The sequence below is a fragment of the Harpia harpyja genome, chromosome Z, assembly GCF_026419915.1.
Source record: "Harpia harpyja isolate bHarHar1 chromosome Z, bHarHar1 primary haplotype, whole genome shotgun sequence".
In the NCBI taxonomy this organism is placed as follows: domain Eukaryota; kingdom Metazoa; phylum Chordata; class Aves; order Accipitriformes; family Accipitridae; genus Harpia; species Harpia harpyja.
The window spans coordinates 90,560,061-90,581,535 of NC_068969.1; the positions used below are offsets into that span (position 1 = coordinate 90,560,061).

Below are 21,475 nucleotides of genomic sequence, written 5' to 3' on the forward strand. Positions count from 1 at the left end.
ACAATGAACATGCTCTTATCTTTAAATCCCTCTCCCTAAAGCACTAGGTTTTGATGCTACTGAATATGAGACTACTCCATTAAGAGGACTTCTGGACTCAACCAGTATCATCCTTCTTTAAATGGCCCTTTCCCACATGCATATTTTTTAAACTCCTGTCACTCCAAAAACTATACACACAAAACTAATTAAGCCTACCTCAGAGTGAACAGCTAGCACAAACTAGGACTGCTTAGATCTCTGGCTGACAACTTACCAAATCATTAAATTGTAAAGCATGATGACATTACTAACACATTAACAGACAAATGGAAGCATTTTTATGATTTTAAAAACCAGAAGTTTAAAGAGATCCAATTATTCTCTTGTTCAGTATCTTCAGAAGACCATCAGACATGCATTTCTCAGTTACAATTTTTGAAGCGTGTGGAGTAAAGGAGCTGGAATACAGCTAGATCGAGCTGTACTATGTACAGGTCCAGGTACTCAACAAATATCAGACACAAAATAGATCTCATAGATCTTTGCCTGCCCACACCTAAGATAAAAGTTTAAGGCACAAATGGTAACATACAAAAGCTAAGGAAGAAAAATAAGCACTCATTTCAGATACGTAAGAAAACAATCAATTAATGGGCAAACTGAAATGGACAGCCCTAAGCTTTACTGTAAATGAGAGTCAGTGGTCTACAAGAGCTCAGTAGTTTTTATTTTAACTTCCTAGTATTTCTTATAGTTGGTCAGATAGATTTAGCTTACTATCCATCCTATCACTTTCTAAATGGCTTCTGTAGATGAAGAAGATGAAGACAAGAATGAGTAAATTTCAGATTGGATGACCTGAAAGAAATATTGCTACGAAAGATTTTTAGGCACCTCATCATTGACAATCACAATCTCAGGCTAACCCAAGTGAAATTTATAACAACATGAATGAAATAAATTCAGGCACCAACCCCAAAATGTATTCCATCCAGTTTACACTGATTTTGTTTATTTTAGTGGCTAAGCGTTCACCATTTACCTAAACTAAATCGTGACAGAACAATCAAAAGTGCTTTTCTATTTAATTGTATTTAATTCCATTGATGCTTTTGTTTGTGTTTTATATAGCAGTAAATTAATTTCAACTCTAAGAAGCACCAAAGAATTTCTTTGCCCACAGTTTCCCACCCTCCAGTTACTTTCAAGTTCATTCAAGACCATACGATTTGGCTGCTTCTCCTATGTCGAAATGCAAAAGTCCTTTAAAGACAGTGGTATGCTCTACTATAGAGGAAAAGGGTTGGTCCCTTAAGTTTCAATCCCAATTTAAAAATGAGCCCAGAAATACTTTCCCCAACAGAAGAGGTCAGGAAAAAAAAAAAAAAAAAATCTGTGTAAAATATGTGTGTACAAAAGCGTGTGTGCATGTATGTATATTGTATGTCAGTGTAATAAGGGTCAGGAATCCTTGCTTTGTGTTTCTGTCTTACTGAAGACAAAAGCCAAAGCAACTGTGTTATGTCAACTCGCGCTCTTGCCATCATAAGATCAATGTTTAAAATACATGTGCAGATCTCAGGAATTCCAGTAATGCTTTTAAATGTTGACATTTCAAACTCAGGTCCTCAGTAATTATATAAGCCAAATACCTCCTACCTAAACATGTAAAAATAGGCTTATCCTTTTCAGAAGTGTCCGAAGGGCTTGGGGACTTGGACTAGATGACCTTTAAAGGTCCCTTCCAACCCAAACCATCCTGTGATTCTGTGAAGGAATATATCCATTTTCAAACATCATAGGTGCATGTTATTTCAGGATAATGATATGGAATTCAGATTATAAATATGAACATCTTCCAAATTTATTCTTTATCCAAAGTCCTAAACATCCTGAGGAAGACAAATTTCTGGAAGTTATTATTTAAAAATTATAGGGAAAAATGTAAAACAAGATGTACAACAATCATCCTAGAGAGCCTACAGCATCACTATCACTGCTTCCTTCTTGAATAAGAAGCATGATTCAGATTCAGATTTTGATTTTTAGTTTATTCCTATGACTCCTCTGTTCCACAGACTGTTCTACTCCTACTTACCACTTTCTGGTATTCTGTACAATCTCATTATTGGAGAATATGAGTATGTCAAAGTAGTTCAAGTACTGCATGTTTTTTTTTTTTCCTTTACTCAACTTAAAGATTTTCTTTTCCAAAAAAATGCCCTGTATTTAAAACTTGAAATATTTACTCAGAAGTATTAATTGTATAAAAAAGCCACAAAACTCTTTTAAGTGTTAAACAGAGTATTTTCTCTTGTACAATATGTGAAAATAAGATGACAAACTCATTTGGTGAAGTGCCACAAGATGTGTATAACATCATACACAATTCATGAGATTGTAATGATCAATCAAAATATTGCACAAATTTTCTGAAAACACAGGTAATTATTATAAAATAGGTAATACTTATTTGATATGTAATTAGCAGCAGTATCTTATAGCCTCTTTTGATTCTGGCTACGAGCAATCCAGTAGAATGGTATTTTCTTTACATCAGTTACGAAGTTTAATCATCAGCTCTTAGTGGCCAAAGATTTATTTGTTTAACTTGTTCAGTAAGCATGAACTGAGAAGACCACATCTCCTTTTTCTTTTAATATTCCAAAGTTTGCCAAATTCAACTATGGAAAATAGAAGATTCACTGATTTAGAAACTATTTACTGCTCCATCATCAATAAATGGCTAATTGTATGAAACTAAACAGTCCTGTTTGTAGCATGTACAGAAAAATAATTACTGACAGATCAAAATCTGTCACCTTTGGGGTATGATGCACATGGTCTTCAGCCCTACACTACAGTTTAGGATAGACCACTAAATGTTCTACCAATAATGGGGACTGTGAGGAGAATTTGGGAAGTAAATATTGACATACCAAAATGTCAATTTAATCTAAGGATAGATAATAGGCAATAATGCAAATCTGACTGTTAAATGCCACAGAATCTTAAATACGCAGAAGATAAAAATGCAACTTCAAGAAACATTGCAACACACTCACAGCAGTGTGTCTGGTGCCAGGGAAAGGTCAGGTGATTTGGGGGGTAGGGAAAAAGATTTAGAATAAAATTTTTTAAACTCCACCCCAGATCAGTAAGACAACAGGCTGAAAATCCTCAAGTTAAGTGCTGCTTTGCCTTTATTTTCATTTCAACTTACCCACTCTGTGATCTAAACCTGCTATTCATCTTGGCCTAACGGTACTAGCAATACTCAACATTTCCAGGGTTCTCTTTCAAAATAGCTTCCCAGACCCAAGGCACAAATTGATGCCATCTGATAGCTTTTATTTCCTCTTCCTTAAGATTATGAAAAATGATATTTTATGTCAAAAATAAAAAGTTATGTTTTATTTCTCTAATACATCTATTTCCATTTATGGCCCAAATTCAAAGGAGATGGTGTGATTTTTATCAGTCAACAAGGAAAATAAGACAGTGTGCACAAATACTCACTGTAATGTTATCCAAGAGCTTGGCCATATGCTTAATAATTTCACCATGGTGTGCTGGCTGGGTTTGCAGCAGTTTCTTAATGACAACAACACTTTCAGCAACTACGATTTCTGTTTAAGACAAAACAAATTATTAATATTAAAAGCATTTATGCAAAAGATAAAGCCGTAAATAATTGATTGTAAAAGATGCTATCAGCTTTCAAAATATGTTTTGCAGAACTGAATTCTATTTACTTGGTAACAAAGATGTAGACCACTCTACTAATACAACTTCAGCTTCCAGAATCAAGTTATAAGCAGCAAAGAGAGAGAAATGTTCCAAAAATATCAACCTAATAAATACTTTTTTTGAAATTGCCTTTTAGTAAAGCTGCACTTTGTATTTTTCCTTTTCAAATTGAGGAACAACACTAAAAAACATGTGTTTTTCATTGAAATTATGTATATTCATAAGTAATTTGCTGTCTGCATTAAAAACGTAAACACTTGCTTCATTTTCAAAGAAATGTACAATGTTAAAAGTAACAGCTCATTCATAAACAAGAGGAATATCTAAACATCTTCTTTGTACTTTTTCACCTTCTAAACAGTCTCTCTCAGGTCTGTAATCTAATCTCTAGTACATTCAAATGAAGCTTCTAAATAGCAAACTGTTGTGAGATTTATGCCAAAGTCATGCACTGGAGTGCTTAACTACTGTAACAAGTAACATTCATAGCCTGATCAACTTGTATGAAATGTACAATTTTTGAAGCTGAAAAAACCCACTGGTGCAGAGGTAAGCTTCTATGCAAGAGTAAACTCATGCTGTAAGGAAAGATGAAGGAAAGTCAAACACGACTAAAGCTGAAACCAAAACAAAGACTACTGTAGAAGTTCAACATAATTCTAATTTTCATTTATACTACTAAAGGGGAATAATTATTTCTCCTAAACTATCAATGTTTAAAACAAAGAAAAAGCCTAACTACCATTTATTAAACATCACAGAGGTATTCCTACATTTCAAGAGTTAATCTGACACATGGACCATTCATTCAGCAATCAAGCAAGCTGAAGTTTCAAAGGAACAGTATGGGGAAGAGATCTCTAAATTTTTTACAATCTCTTTTTTTTAAGAAAGCAAAATTCTTGTAGAGAAAGGCTTTTCAAAAGCTCTGAGTATGCATCATTATGCCATAAGCCTATGAAATGCTTAAATTTTACTTTGCAGCTTTTTGTGTCATCCTTTATTTGACATGACATCTCAGTCATTTTTCTAGACTAATATCTTGCAGCAAGGTTAACATGTCTGCTTCATGTATCTCAAGGTCTTGCCCAATCCTACAGATCAATTTAATTTAGGTTTTGTTTTGCCAGATACTAAAATAAGAAGATAATTCTCAAAATTTTAAAATTACAATCTGGAATATTTAAAGTAGGGGACATTGTAATGACAACCTTCACCATTGAGTGTTTTGTGGTACTACTTAAGAAGGAGAATGGTTAAGCAACTGAACCCAAAAAACTGAGTGGACATGAAGTCATTATTAAAAACACTTGTTGACAATGTAGAACTGATAATGATAAAATGAAGTGCAGTAGATGAAGTGTCACCATAGGAACTACTTTAATGCCATCTGTGGGAGAAAATTTAAATGACTGAACCAGAATTGTAAGCAAGTAAACTATTATGGTTCCTTTTACATGAATCTAGATACCAAAAAAACCCCTACTAACAAAAGCAAAATGAATCTGTATTAGAATAAGGACTGACATAGTCCAGAAAAAAAGAGCAGCTCTTTGATGCTTGTTTTGTGCATGTGAAGAATCCCAAAAATGAGCATGAAATAAAAGACACACATTTAGGTTCGAAGACACGTTCCCCCCCCCCCCCCCCCCCAAACCAAAAGGGGGAGATAAAATTGTCATTCTGAATGAGCAGTAAGAAAACTAAAAAATGTAACTCTGCTAGCATTATCAAAGAAAAAGTGCATACAGGGCAATGACAAATGAACACAAGAATTTCAAAACAGAGTGTAAATTGTATCTAAAGGGTCATTGTGCTGGTTTTGGCTTGGATAGAGTTAATTTCTTCATAGCTAGTACGGGGCTATGTTTTGGATTTGCACAGAAAACTGTGTTGATAATGCCGAGATGTTTTAGTTACTGTTGAGCAGTGCTTACACAGAGTCAAGGCCTTTTCTGCTTCTCACACCACCCTACCAGCGAGCAGGCTGGGGGAGGGCACAAGAAGTTGGGACAGGACACAACTGGGACAGCTGACCCCAACTGACCACAGGGATATTCCATACCATATGACATCATGCTCATTATATAAAGCTGGGGGAAGGAGAAGGAAAGTGGGAATGTTTGGAGTGATGGCATTTGTCTTCCCAAGTAACCATTATGTGTGATGGAGCCCTGCTTTCCTGGAGATGACTGAACACCTGCTTGCCGATGGGAAGTGGTGAATGAATGCCTTGTTTTGCTTTGCTTGCGTACATGGCTTCTGCTTTACCTATTAAAGTGTCTTTATCTCAGCCCATGAGTTTTTCCCATTTTTACCCTTCTGATTCTCTCCCCCATCCCACTGTGAGGGAGGTGAGTGAGCAGGTGTGTGGTGCTTAGTTGCTGGCTGGGGTTAAACCACGACAGTCATAAAAAATGAATCAAATTCTTAAAACAAAGGCTAAACATCACAGAAAATCTGATCAGGAATGCCTTTACCAATAAAGGAGACTACAACAGGTATCGGCAACTTCAATTTTCACAAGTCATAGTAAAAATCTTAGTATAACGTTCACTGCTAGTTTTCTTCAAACAATTTTGAAGCAATATGGAAATGAATTCTCTGAGTAGGATAATCTCTGAAGACTCTAGCATGACAACTTCTCAAAAACCTAAAATATATTCAGTCACACAATGTTACATTTTTGCCAAATAATGATGTATATAAAAAATTAACAGCGTAGTGGACAGTAACTTGTGGCGACTGAATTACAGACTTTTTCACAATTGAGAATTTGGCCACACTGTAATAGCAACTCAGAAAAAGACCTTAGCAAGGAGTGTATTATCAAAGAACATTCAAAAGTTGCGTTCTGAAATACTACATTTGACACCACTGGTGTTGAGTCAAATTTTCTTCTGCTTACATTAACCAATACTTGCAGAAACTAAAACACACAACTGAAGACTAATTTATCCACAGTCTATAATTTGTATAATCACTATTTCTAAAAGCAGCAAAACTGCATCAACTGTTTTTGGAAGGAATATACCGATTAACTCTCATAGCAAGGCTATACGAGTGATTAAGTGCACCCTCAGCAAGTCTGCAGATGACACCAAGCTGACTGGTGCAGTTGACATGCCTGAGGGATGGGATGCCACTCAGAGGGGCCTGGACAAGCTCAAGAAGTGGGCCCATGTGAGCTTCAGGAGGTTCAACAAGGACAAGTGCAAGGTCCTGCACATGGGTCAGGACAACCCCTGGTATCAATACAGGCTGGGGTATGAAGGGATTCTGAGCAGACTTGCAGAGAAGGACTTGGTGGTACTGGGGGATGAAAAGCTGGACATGACCCAGCAATGTGTGCTTGCAGCCCAGAAAGCCAATCATATCTTGGGTTGCTGAAGAAGCGTGGCCCGCATGTTGATGGAGGTGATTCTGCACCTCCACTCTGCTCTGGTGAGACCCCCACCTGCAGTAGTGTGCCCAGCTCTGGGGTCCTCAGTACAGGAAAGACATGGACCTGTTGGAGTGGGTCCAGAGGAGGGCCACAAAAGTGATCAGAGGGATGAACATCTCTCCTGTGAGGAAAGGCTGAGAGAGTTGGGGTTATTTAGCCTGGAGAAGAGAAAGCTCCAGGCAGACCTTATTGTGGCCTTTCAATACTTAAAGGGGGCTTTTAAGAAAAATGGGGACAGACTTTTTACTAGGGCCTCTAGTAATAGGACAAGGGGTAATGGTTCTAAACTAAAAGAGGGTAGATTCAAGATATAAGGATAGAAGAAAGATTCAAGATATAAGATATAAGGAAGAAATTTTTTATGATGTAGGCGCTGAAACACCGGAACAGTTTGCCCAGAAAGGTGGTAGATGCCCCATCCCTGGAAACATTCAACGTCAGGTTGGATGGGGCTCTGATTAACCTGATCTAGTTGAAGATGTCCTTGCTCACTGCAGGTGATTGGACTAGATGACCTTTAAAGGTCCCTTCCAACCCAAACCATTCTATGATTATTTGGGTTAGAAGGTTATGCAAATGGTTAGAACTAAAGATAAAAGTCAATTATTAGAGCTAAGTATCCAGACAAACATTAAGTTTCTGCTTTTCAGAACTGCATGAAGTCTAAGCTTTTACCTGGTTAATTTTTCCACCCTTATGAATAACAGAACTCTGAAACCACATTAATACATATAAACTGAATGGTACAAGGAGTTGGTTTTCTTTTACGTCATTCTAACAGTAATTCCAATAGATAGGTAGTAGTTACCTGATATATTAACAGTTCCAGTGATTTTATGACTTGCCTGTTCAAATTTGTATAGATTGGTAGGAAAACCATTGTTTTAGCTATACATCCTACAATTGTGTTTACATTCTCTATTATCCATAACCTGCAACTTTCAACAGTAAATGAAAGTCACCCATCTGAGAAAAACCTGCAGGATCTCTAGTATATGCAGTATAGACAGACAAAAGAGACTCCCTATAATCCCATCTGTCTCTTACATCTAAAATGACTTTTATGTCACAGTGGGGCCAGTGGTCAGTTGAAATTATCAAGGCAATTGCTTAAAGGAAATGCATCAGTCAAATGCCCAATGTCACACTGAAGAGCCAAAATAACTTTTCTTTTTGTACTTCCTTCAGCAGCTGAGGAAGGAAAATAATTCTCAGCTCTCAACATGACTTCCAGAAACAAGGCTCTGGGGAAGTCAAGAACCGCTCTTCAAATTTTCTTTGCCTATTTATGAGTGCTTTGTTTAAAGTCAAATCTCCCCTACTGAGGGAAGCTGGGGGCTATGGTAAAAAAACCCATTTGAATCACAGAAGCACATACAGAAACTAGAAAGTTCAATGATGAGACACTCAAAGAGCTCTGTGAAGAGTTATCCCAGCTGGACCTGACTGACTCCTGAAGACTGTTTCATATAACGACACTGCCTCTCAGCACCCATGTTCCAGACGATTAATGGCACAGCTCCTGTGCCAGATACAGCCAAGGTATCTTGGCTGTTGGGTTGTATCTACAGTAAAGGCCTTTCCAGAACAAGAGCATAGAATTAGAAGGCGGTTTTGCCACAAGATCATTCTTCAGGATTCTATTTTGATTTGGTAGAATTAATTTGCTCACCTCTCTTCCACACTCAAGTGAATTCCCCATAACAAGAAAACAGTGTAGAGAAAGCAGAGCCAACTCTGCTTTCAGGGACCTTGGAACCTGCTGGACTTACCAACTTGGGCTTCACGCTATGCAAAGGCAGCACAACTGGTTCCAGGCTTTGAAAAACCATGGAAGAAGTAGCACAGCAAACAGATTGCTTGCACACTTTAAGGGTGAAAGTTGGAGGAAAGCAAGATTAACCAAGACTCTTAAATCTATTCTCCTACACATGCTAGATCTCTTTTTTTCTCCCTTACCATGCCCCAAACTCTTCTTATGTTCAGTAAGCTGTGACTATCGGTAATTTCCTGCCACCTGAGGAAAGGTACCATGTAAATTATGCCATTTTATTCATTCCTTGAAAGAAGGAATAAAGACACTGCAGCTATGGTAAAGCAATTTGCCAGCTGCCAGGTTTAAAAGATCCTCAATATATCCTTTGCAGTCTTTCAGAAGAGTAAGCACAAGAAGATAATTTTATTTGCTAGACAACTACTTAGAAACAGTCAAGAAAAATAATCTTGTTGAGACAGACCTTTGTATACATGCATGTGCATATGTGTATGTGTATATAGTAATGAAACTACTTTGAAGAAAATATTAAATTGAGAAGCTATGATAAAAGAAAAAAAGCCTTTTCCTCTTATCTTGGTTCCTTCTTAGCAAAAAGAAAAACAAAGCAAGAAAACAGAACAAACTTTGTTAAGTAACAAACCTCAGTATTCTGAAGTGATAGTTTTATTATTTTATTTAAGACAGAAAAAAAAGGGAATTTGTACATGCTGAAAGGAGCCTACTGACCTAGCGGAAGATTGCTAGTAAAATTAAGCAGAATCAAGAACAAGCTTTGAAGCTTGTATTTTTAATACGGTCATTGCTGAATGTAATACAAATAGGTGCATTGTGCAGATACGGCCTTGTAACACAATATGGGAAGATATTTTAAACACAGTTGATAACCAGAAAACCATAAAGGGACATAAGACCTGGAGCACTAGGAAATTAAAGTTACATATATTAAAACTACAAAGCTATACACTGAAGCGTCTCAGGAACTTCTGATACAAGGTGAACTGAGAGAGAAGGAGGACTTGTAGTTCATGAAGCAAATAAGAGAAAGCTCTGAGTATATCAGTGGGTCACAGGATGACTATGCGCTGCCAAAGTGATGTCCCTAATAATGGCCTTCTTAGGATTACCATGACAAATATGTCCAGCAGATATGGAGAGGAATTAATGCTGCTTTTCAAAGCTTACAGCAGACCTCACCTGTGTTCTCTGAACAATTCTAATTACTCCAGGCCACCCCAAAACCACGCTTTTCCTCCTTCCTGAGATTATTATTTTTAACTACATCTTTCTTAACTCTATTTCCAATATTTAACCACATCCATGTAGACTGTACATTATATAATAATCTTCCAATTCTCTTATTCACTTCTGTGCAATATTAATTGGTAACTGGTAAGAATATACAATATTATCAAGTACTGATTTACAGTACTGCTATATACTATTTGACTTTATCTGCTCCTTGTTGCGTTCCTTAGTGACCTGCAACTCTGTTTCACTATATAAAAATAACAGAAGGCTACATTACAAAATCAAGCCAAATTTGGGGCCGTCTACCTAAAACTATATAATATGTTTTTTCAGTTAGGCATTGATGCACTAAAAAAACCCCATTCCAAGCTTTCAGCACCCTCTACAGGCTAACTGTTTTGATGCAACTAAACATGTAACGTAAAACTACTGGCATCTATGATAATCACAACAGCACACTTTAATAATTACAGCATTTTGAAAAAACAGGTAAACGTGTAATTGCAGGCCACAAGGAATTAATTTCACTAACAAAAGAGAAAGTAAGTACCCAGTGATTATGAGAGCCTTTTCAAGTGCTTCAAACAAGAAGCAGCACCAGAATCACAGAATCACCAGTAACATCAGCTAAATTCTTATAAAAGTAAACTCCCATATACTTTTTAATGTGATCTGCTCAGTGTGGTTCTCATTAAGAAAAGTTTTCATGCAATCAGCTACTCAGAAAACAAACAGAACATTTAGCTTACCATCCCTGTTTGACAGCAAACACACGAGGCCATTAAGGCATGTGTCAGTCACTTCCATGATATTAGTTGCACATCTGCCTATAGCCTGAATTGTAGCTGCAGCAAACTGTTTATCTTGGCTTTTCACATAAGTCTAAGGAAACAGGATTTTCATTAGTCAATACATAAGTCTTGTCAACCAAAGACTTACCATATTATACTCATAAGACAGACATATTGTATAAATTCAATCTAGAAAGCTACACTGCACATTAGAAGTTATACTTTTTCACCTCATTGTCACTTTTAGAAGACATTTTCTTGCCGACTTTGGTCACCCATGGCCATGCAAACCTCTGATTTCAAGAAAGCTTGGGGCAGGGGGCAATTATCCAAAACCAGTAATTAGTTTGTGTGCAAGGTTGGAGGAGTTGATGAGCTCTCTCAGAGAGGTTTCAGTTCATTTAACCAGGAGCATCTGTGAAACTATGAATAACCTACCTGCCTGAGAAACAGTACCTTTCAGAGAAATCCAGCCAGAGAACTGAAGCAATGAAAATAGATGTCATAAGCGAAGAGGAAAGAAAGAAGGGACGGACACTGTTTCACAATATAGGCAGAATATCTTGCTCTTACATATACAGATATTGGACACAATACTATTTCATCAACATACTTACAGAAATGAGGTTTGCCAAAAAAATGCTAATGGCCAAATATTGCGAAAATTAAGACCTATCTAGTGACTTACAGTGTCAGTCAAGTTGGTAGAATCTCTTTTAAAGAATTTGGAATGATTGAGTTTGTCTCACCACTTTTTTTTTGGTAGCTGGAAGGAGAGTGAGAAACAAAACACTGAAACTCCTTTCCACATATAAAAGGCTCCATTATCCATTATGATATGAGACAGTTTCATTTCCATTCCAAGAACATTTTATCCTGGAAAAGACCTTAACTTGAAAAATTTAAGACTAAGAATCTAGATGAAATATCCAATAATGGCAATTGGCCAACAGAGAGTGTTTCATATAAAAAGAATACACTTTTGCACAAACCTGAAATTCTCGAAGCAGAGTTGATATGTTGGCTTCATTTGCTAAATTTGTCAAGATTTCAAGCTACAAGAAAAAACCCAGATATTTTATCAAAAGCTAGAATAAAATGTTAAAAACAGTACCACACATACACTATACTTTTATTGTATATAAATAAAACATAATACTACTAAAAATACCACTTAGAATTCAATAGAGTATACCAGATTTCAGTATAAACTGGTAGCAGCACTGCACTCAGGAGGAATATTCTCCTTGCAAGTACACGCAAGGTTTTCAAAGCAGGACTCGAGGGTTTAGTGATGCATTTTCTACGAGTTCTAGCTTTAGTGTTGTATTGCATATCAAATGGGCTTGAAACTCTTCTGGCAGCATGGTTTCCAATGTTATACAACAGGCCTTAGCATATAAGAACCATGTGACACTGTAAGAAGAAATAATGGAAATCACAACTGCAGCTGGGGAGAAATAAAGTGTCCATTATATTCAGATGAACTGCAATAAAAGACTTAAACTCAGGAAAGAAACAGTTGGATCTATAAGACTCCTCAGATCTTAGTCAACATCAACAACATCAGACCCTGAAAGGCCTCCTCTTTGCTCCTGGTGAACATGAGGATGATACACAACACTTGCATATATTGTTAAGATGCTATGCTTCCAGGCTGTTTTAACTTTGAAGAAGAAATAATTCCAATTCAATCTGAATGAGGTAAACCGAAGAAAAAGACAACTCTGTAAAGGGAAGTCATGCCTCAGAAATCTGTTAGTATTTTTTGAGTTGGATGCATACAGGCAAGGACATTTCATTGTCCTTCTGTACAGTCCATCTGTACTTCAGAAGCAATTTGATAAGACCTGTCACCAAAGGCTCTTAAATATACATATCTAGCATAGCGTACAAAGCAAGTGGATAAATGAAAGAGGGGAATAGGCAGGAAAACAAAGAGACTATTTTATGGTACAGGAAGGCTATCAATGGAATCCCACGAGTATCTTTGTTGGTCTTTTGCTTTTCAACTCATATATGAACTATGGAAGTAATGAGAAGACAGGTGACAGTTTTCAGAGAAATGAAGACAAAGGCTAAGAAAAGCTGCATAAAAACTTCAAATATTAGGTGACTGGTTGATAAAATGGCAAAAAAACCTCAACACATAAATGTAAACTAATGTTCATAATTGGGGAAAAACTTTAACTTTACAGAAAATGATAGGCTCTCAGCTGATTACTACTAACTGTAACTGAGAATTTGTGGTTAAAATAGGTAACTCCATGAAAATATAAGCTCAATGCTAAGCAGTGATCAAGAAAGCAAATTATGTTGGGAAAGAAACAGAGAACAAAACAGAAATCTAAACAGTGCAGCAGATGAATTCCAGGGTGCTCCTACATCTCAAATACTGCCATAGGTCTTGTCTTCCTATCTTAAAGCAGACAGGATGGAACTACAGAGGTAGGGGGTGGAGAAAAGCACAAGATTTTCTTACGCATGTGACAGTATAGGCTGTCCTAAATTCTTCAGCCACCAAGAAAGAACTGAGGCAATGAAAGGAAAAAACACAATTTCTACTCCTCCACTTCTTCATCATTGTATTATTAATTAATATGGGAATTTAAATATATCAACTTTCAATTATTTCAGGAGTGACTTTTCCTGGATAACTCTAAGTCTTACTAGTATTCCAAACAGTTTTCATAATCATTAAATATGGGGAAGATCTTTTTGCCTCCAACTGCCTCAAATTTACTTAGATTTAATGTCAGACTAATAAAAATATGATGGGTTGGGCATAGCCATCTTGGACTGCACCATTCTGCACATGTAATGAGGGTGCAACAGGGATGTAAAATGAAAATAAGGAAAAAAATAATGTTTCTTTAATAAACCTGTACCTTTCACTCCTAAACACAAGTGCCTATGACAATCTAAAGCAAAACAAGAGAAAAGGCACATAACAGTAGACAATTTTTTAGCTATTGTTTTGTCAAGGATTTCACATCCATTAAAGACTAAGAATAGAGAAAAGAAGAAGACAGCCTAAAACATGTATTGAGATGTGGCTGTGAGGAAAGCCTAAAGTACTTCTCATGTCAAATGCTGACTTCAAAGGGAATTTGGGACTCTAACACTGTCCCATTTTGTTCTGGGAAACAGATTTAAACTCTTTTTAAGCTAACAGTATCAAAGACTGTCTGATTTCATTTCTCTTCATTTGAGAAGATTCCTCCTCCCATGAAAACAAACTCTAAACGTTTGAACAGCTGGTTAGATAAAATAGTAATGCTCTGTATCACTGAAAGGTACCAAAAGCTGTAGTGGAAAACAGCCCATCTGCCATCTACAACATGGTAACAAGAGAACTTTCAGATAGCCTGACAAGCCTGAAGGACACTTGTGGACTTAACTAAAAGTCACAACTCCACACCTCCCAGTGAAAAAAAGGAACAGCACACAATGATGTGTGTCATATCAATGCAAGAAAATTTTACCTTCCTGTTGCAAACAGATTTGTCCAGCAGTATATAGACAAATTAGCCTTTAAACTCACCTTCAATGTTTTGATCATTGTTGGATCAGTTGACCTAACATAGAAACTCTTCAGATAAGGTTCAAACATGCCCTGAAAAGCAGAACATGTTTAAGTAGCTTGCCTATGTTTCATATGAAATGTGATTTAGGAAATTTTAAACGGGCTATACCTTTCTCTGAATTGACATAGTGGCAATATTTTGCAGAACAATATACTGCACCTCCCTAGAATTTGAAAAGAAAAACAAGAGTTATTCTGCATAATTACAGACACATAGAATAATGCAACGTAACAAAGAAAGTCCAATTCTGTTTGAATCCAAAGTTAGTTATACATTTGACTTGGCACAAACATAGAGGGGAAAAAGCTTATTGTCAGCTGCTACAAGTTCATCATCTGCTTCACAGGAAGATGCATGATGAAAACAGGCTCTCATTTTTAAAAACTTCAATATGCAAAAAAATCACTGACACCAGTGCGATGGTGCAATACTTCTTGTAGGCCTTGGGTCTTTGTTTAAATTGAAAATTTATAGAATCATAGAATCATTTAGGTTGGAAAAGACCTTTAAGATCAATGAGTCCAACTGTCAATGATGCCCACTAAACCATGTCCTGAAGTGCCTTGTCTACGCGCTTTTTGAATACCTCCAGGGATGGTGACTCAACCACTTCCCTGGGCAGCCTGTTCCAATGCCTGACAACCCTTTCAGTAAAGAAAGTTTTCCTAATATCCAGTCTAAGCCTCCCCTGCCAAAACTTGAGGCCATTTCCTCTTGTCCTATCACCTGACAGAAGAGACCAACACCCACCTCACTACAACCCCCTTTCAGGCAGTTGTAGAGAGCGATAAGGTCTCCCCTCAGCCTCCTTTTCTCCAGACTGAACAGCCCCAGCTCCCTCAGCCGCTCCTCATAAGACTTGTGCTCCAGGCCCCTCACCAGCTTGGTTGCCCTTCTCTGGACACCCTCCAGCACCTCAATGTCTTTCCTGTAGTGAGGGGTCCAAAACTGAACACAGTACTCGAGGTGCAACTTCACCAGTGCCCAGTACAGGGGAACAATCACTTCCCTGCTCCTGCCGGCCACCCTATTTCTGATACAGGCCAGGATGCCTTCTTGGCCACCTAGGCACACTGCTGGGTCATATTTGTTTAAAACATTGTCATTCTGGCATCTTCAGAAATAGCTCACAAAAACCTTACATTTTGTCCATCATCTTGAAACTTAAGTATTTCAGGATGACACAGCTGAGAACAAAAACACATCAGCTTTACCTGCAGTGTGGAAATGACTGCATTAGTTACAAGAACAGCTAACCCTTGCACAACTAGCAAGAATCACTATGACTTTTTTGGTCTTAAAAAAATTTCCTAATAATTCTCAAAAGAGCCGGGGTCTCCTGTGACTTAAAGAGTATACACTGGCAGGTATATGCATCTATCAAAAAGCAGTACTTGAACATAATAGACTTTGTCAAGATACAGACAATAGAATTATGTAATATTCCAAACACAAAAACATTAAACATGTTTGGAGGATATTCTCATCATTAATGTATTTAAAAGCCTCAGCAGAAGTGAGCAAAAAGAAATCTGCGTACTAGTCTAAAGCTTTTAAACTACAGAGTTTCTGCCACCAATTAAAACTAAGTAATAATTTACACGCAATTTTTCTGAACCATGAGTGCTCAAATTCTTTCATGATGCAAATCACATCCTAATAGAGAAATCATCACATCCATTATCTCCTCTTATTCAAAACTGTCTAATAGCCCTGTGGTAATTACAGCTGTTGCTTACAAAGAAAAGTAATAATAGAGAACCACTTAATATCTTTTAAACCTATTTTTATGTAATTCTTACATAGGTACATGGAAATACTCAGCTGCACATGATGAACCAAGACTGGAAATTGCTATGAAATGCTCTTCCAGGCACTCTCACCCTACCTAGATTATAGTGTATTTGACATTAATTTAAAGGCCACAGGCACATAACTTCAAGGGCAAAAGCTTATTTCAGAGCGGCTCTAATAGCAAAAGTGTTCCACACAGACTGGTAACAGAGAACAGACAAGCCATTCAACATTGGAAAATCAGAAGACTAGCACCATTTTAGGCACTAGTTGAGGTACAAGAAAGATGTGACTTCTCTTTCGATGACATTTGAGTATAAATAAGCAATAAAAAACATGCAAAAATAATCCTTTCAACATGTGAGTATAAGTTTAGTTCTATACATTACCTGTACATATGCCAAACTGCTTTAGCCATTTTACTTATCTTTGTATAAAGAGAATGGGAAGCATACTGTACTATAAAACCAAACACAAAAATAACAGTGATTCATTTTTATCTGAAATAAAAGCATAAATACTCTACCAAGCCCAATTTTCCTTCTTTACTAACTTTTAAATGTTAGAGACGTTAGCCATATGTAAGCTGCAGAAGCCTACAGAGAAAGAGCTCTATGGTGACTGGGCTTACAAAAGTTAAAGCCCATTTAAGATGAGTAATCTTGTCAGACACAACAAAAGTGATTTTTTTTTTTTTAGTTTTTTGTCTGTTTGATGTGATGAACATTAAAAAAAAAAATCATTTTCACAGCAAAGTTCTAGCCAAAAATACCATGTTTGGTTAGAAAGTTATTCTGAAAACATCTTAATATTGTGTCTCCTATCACCCTTTCAAGGCTTTTCATACAGACTTTTTTGTGAATCTGTACCACCAAAACAGATTGCCTGAAGTTCAGAATCTAAAAACTGAGGGGAAAAACCCCACTTTTATGCAGCAAATATTGGCATAGTATGCCAAAACTATCAAACATAAAGTAAAAAAAGAGTACTATCTTCTGAAACATGTGGCCAGTGAGGCCCTTCATAGAAAAGTAGACAAGGTCACACTAAAGATAATAAAGTCAAAATTACATGTCCTGAATGAAATATAAACCTGTTCTTTAAAAACAGTCCAAGGATTAAGAAAACGTAGGGGATTCAGCAGCATCAAGTGGTATTTTAACAAATACGTTTCTTAGTTTCTCTGTCAACAAGAAGTCTTCAATATGAAGTGCAGGAAAAGAAGATACACATCTGAAGACTTCTTTAGTGCCTAGCAAGACTCCAATATAATTAAATTTCCAATAATTTCCAATAATGAAAAAAATTGAGAAACGAAACAAACTAGTTAGTACTGCCTCTATTTGTGTGCTAACTAGGCAGCCATGATTCTTCTCAGAATGAAAGTCATAATTAAGAACGAAACACTTAGGATACTGAATGATCACTGGATGTGATACTGAAAATGATGGAGTTACTTTTAATGACCCTCATTTGTTGAGTAAAAACTCGTATTACAGGACAATTTTAAAATGAAACTGTAATAGTGCAACAGTTATATTCTTGTAACTATGGCTAAACAAGTATGTATGAAAAACTCTCAAAAAAGTAGACAGAGCAATGCAAAGTACGGACTTGACCTACCTATTACTATGGAGTAAACGCACCAAGGACTTAGAAACAATGCCAGCTTCAGATTTTGGTGCCAAATGCCAGTAAAGCTGTGCAACTGCCATTACCACCTAAAAAAGAACATTCAGAATAGCATGTTAATTTCAAATCGTCACACATATCTATCACATTTGCTTCAGACCTGCAGAACTACGAACTTGCTCTTCTTCAGAAAGCAAAGTGCATACCCACGTTCTTCAAAATCAATAAAGCAGATTGGAGGGAAAAACATCAGAGGAAAGATATTTTTACTTCTAAAATCAAAGCCAATTAAGTACCTCTCATTCCTCCCAATATTTACTGTATACTATAATATATAGAAAGGCAGAGGAAGAGGGACAAAGAGAGAAAAAATGTAGGTAATTCAAATTGTAAATGTACTGATATCATCCTTAATAAGTCAGTATTGCTAACATCAGCTGTACAAATTAATGAGGAAATACTGTTTAAAATTTCTGCAAATTTTGTGCTTTTATTTTTATTAAATACAGGTTCAATATTCCCTATTATTTAGTTTCCACTTAAAATCTTTCATTCCATTATTCTATTATGCAATTTATAAAATGACAGCTGCCTTTACTGGCAAATTCTAAAGTCTCAAATCCAACAGAAAGTAAAAACTACAGGGCTGTATACCAACATCCTGGCTAGCAAAAAACTTATAACCCATACATTTTTTTTTTTTTCAAGTTTTCTCATAAGTAAAAGACAAATTGTGAACTTTATGCTAATGAGTAAGTCACATCACAACCTTCCCTTCCATACTGTCACAGTCAACTTTCTGTTCAAAACGAAACAAATCATAGAAAGGAGACTCCAAGTAAATCCATCACTGTGACACTTAACTTGGTATCTTAAATCTTAGCACCAATGAAACTAAAATTATTATTAAACAATAAAAAGTGATCAGAAACATCTGAAAAGAGGATATAACTGGAAGATTTTTAGCAACATACTACAAGGATTTTTCATTACTGACAACCTAAGGTCAAAGAGAAAGCAATTAATTTAATTGCTGGTAAATTCTGTGAAAGGTACAAAAACTGGTGCAACGGCAATTCAAAGAAGCATGATTTCACTTCACAAACTGCAGTTAAACATCTCAGTTAACTTTAATATCAGAAAGTTAAAGATCACAAATGTGAGAATCAATACCATATTTAACAGATATAAAGAAAATTATTTATGGAATGTGGAAGATAAGCAACTGAACCTGTTCTCAGTGCAGTGTGATGGCAAACATATTTAACATACTTTTTCTTTGATGAGATGAGGAAATATTGTATAGACATTGAACATTGATTTTAACAAAAGGCTGTGCTCTAACAGAATTATTATTGTAAAAATTATTAGACATTAGTCAGAATCTAGAAATATGTTCCAGGGGAAAAACAAAAACCTGATCTGTTTAGCTTATCAAGAACAGGTTGTGAGGTCACTTAATCATGGTGCAGTAATTGTTTTTGCAATGATAAGAATATTCATTATCACTGGAAGTCTTTTCCCGAAGACATCTACTCTTGATTAACAGGACAAACTGAGGTTAGAAATAAAGTTCTGTGATCTGAGCAATGTCACTATGATTCACCATCAGCATGGCTTTTTCTGGTTCTAAAAATTTACCTGCACCTTAAAATCTCATGGAAACATTGCAGAGCATACTAAACTCATGATGTTGTATCTATCCTAGAACCCCGCCAAGGCACCAATACTAAGAATCTGACAAAGAATTTAGGCATACAATTGTCTACTTTTACAATGTGAGACTCAAAAGGAAAGCGCAACTTAATGAATGGATAACAACTATGATCTTCTTTGTGAATCCGTACCACCAAAACCGACAGTTTATGCCATCCTAGTTGCTGAGAACTTAAGCATTAAAAGCTAGCTATGGTATAGTCGTCATGTGGTATAGTCACCACATGTTGGATTCAAATGTTCTCATATTTTCTCTAATACTTTGTTTGTCCTTAATATTTGGAGCATATATCACATTCAGTTCAGGTGTTTTACTTAGAAGCTAAGTTAATTTCAAAAAAGAACGAACCACCATACTTCTCCAAGTTACTAGAGAGTATTATCATGACTTTTGAGAGGTGTAGATTTTACTTTTCAATCTTTTAAATTTTCTAGAAGCACAGATATTTAGTAGTTTAACATTTTAATAAAAAAGAAATTTGTCATACAGCAGCATTTCGGCTTTGAAGCAAGGGCTTCGTATTCCGTAACAGCAGCCTGTGATCTGGGTCCATAGTATAGGTATTTTTCACTTTCTGATCCTTTTCTTTTTGTTCTTCATCAGATTCATAGAAATTATTTTCACTATATTCTTCCACGACCTCATCATCCTACCAAAAGACAAAATGACAAAACCATACACAGAACATTTAAATTGACTCGTTTTATTCATTAAGGAAGTAATATACAACACCACAATTTCATGCAAGATTTATATACTTTTTTAAAAATAGCTATTGGCTGTTCTACCCCGGTTTGCTCAACGCAGTACATGTACCGACACGAAAAAAAGCTTAATAATACATGCAAAGTTTCCTTAAAAATAAGATGAAGTGCTAAATGAAATAATTAATATTCCATAAACTAGATTAGGTATGAATATTGGTCTTTTTTGGACTTAAAGCTTATGATCCAAACCTGACATTTCTGAAAACAGTCATTTAAAATTCTCTCTTTTTGAAAACAATGCAAATCATATGCATTCTTCCCTCTCCAGCAATATATGTTATCTGTGAAAATAGCAAATCTTGAAAGAAGGGACAGGGTTATTTTCTTAAGAAATTAGATGGGAAAAAGGTTATGTATCATGAGCCTGGCCTTCCCTGATGGAGTACAAGTCCTTGAGCTGTTTAAATAGTTATGAATTATCAGCATAATGTTACTTAAAAAAACAACACAACACACTGAAAGAATTCATTAAAGTTTGAGATATTAGTAAATTGGGCCTCTCTTTTACTCCAGAAGGCTAAATAAAAGAATATAAAAGAATATATCAGATCAAGTAAACATGATAAATTAAAACAAATCGTAAGACTTCTGATGTGGATCAAAAAGAGAAGAACAGATTTAAAGTGTTTCATTATGCTTATATTTAATTAGCATTAAAAAGTCCACAAACATAAAGAAAAATAAGATGGAAACCATCAGGATTAAATCAAAACAGAATGTCAGATCCCAGGAGCTGGGGTCTGGACAGCATGTCCTATGAGGAGCAGCTAAGGACTCTGGGTTTGTCTAGTTTGGAGAAAAGGAGGCTGAAGGGTGACCTCATTGCTCCCTACCGCTTCCTGAGCAGGGGAACTGGAGAGGGAGGTGCTCATCTCTTCTTGCTGGTATCCAGTGATAGGACACGTGGGATGGTTCAAAGCTGTGTCAGGAGAAGATCAGACTTGGTTTTAGGAAGCATTTCTTTACAGAGAGACAAAGAGTCAAA

General features: G+C 36.2%; 1 protein-coding gene across 3 annotated transcripts in view; it reads right to left on the reverse strand.

Annotated features, from left to right (window-relative positions):
* AP3B1 (adaptor related protein complex 3 subunit beta 1) overlaps positions 1–21,475 on the reverse strand; it is a 164,506-nt gene that overhangs the window by 83,658 nt on the left and 59,373 nt on the right. For all 3 annotated transcript variants that reach the window (XM_052775967.1, XM_052775968.1, XM_052775969.1), the window contains exons 8-14: positions 20,211–20,372; positions 17,998–18,095; positions 14,689–14,743; positions 14,538–14,609; positions 11,986–12,048; positions 10,952–11,084; positions 3,502–3,611 (exon numbers count right to left, since the gene is read on the reverse strand). In XM_052775967.1, the coding sequence (XP_052631927.1) occupies positions 3,502–3,611; positions 10,952–11,084; positions 11,986–12,048; positions 14,538–14,609; positions 14,689–14,743; positions 17,998–18,095; positions 20,211–20,372 (693 nt within the window). The remainder of the gene's footprint in view (positions 1–3,501; positions 3,612–10,951; positions 11,085–11,985; positions 12,049–14,537; positions 14,610–14,688; positions 14,744–17,997; positions 18,096–20,210; positions 20,373–21,475) is intronic.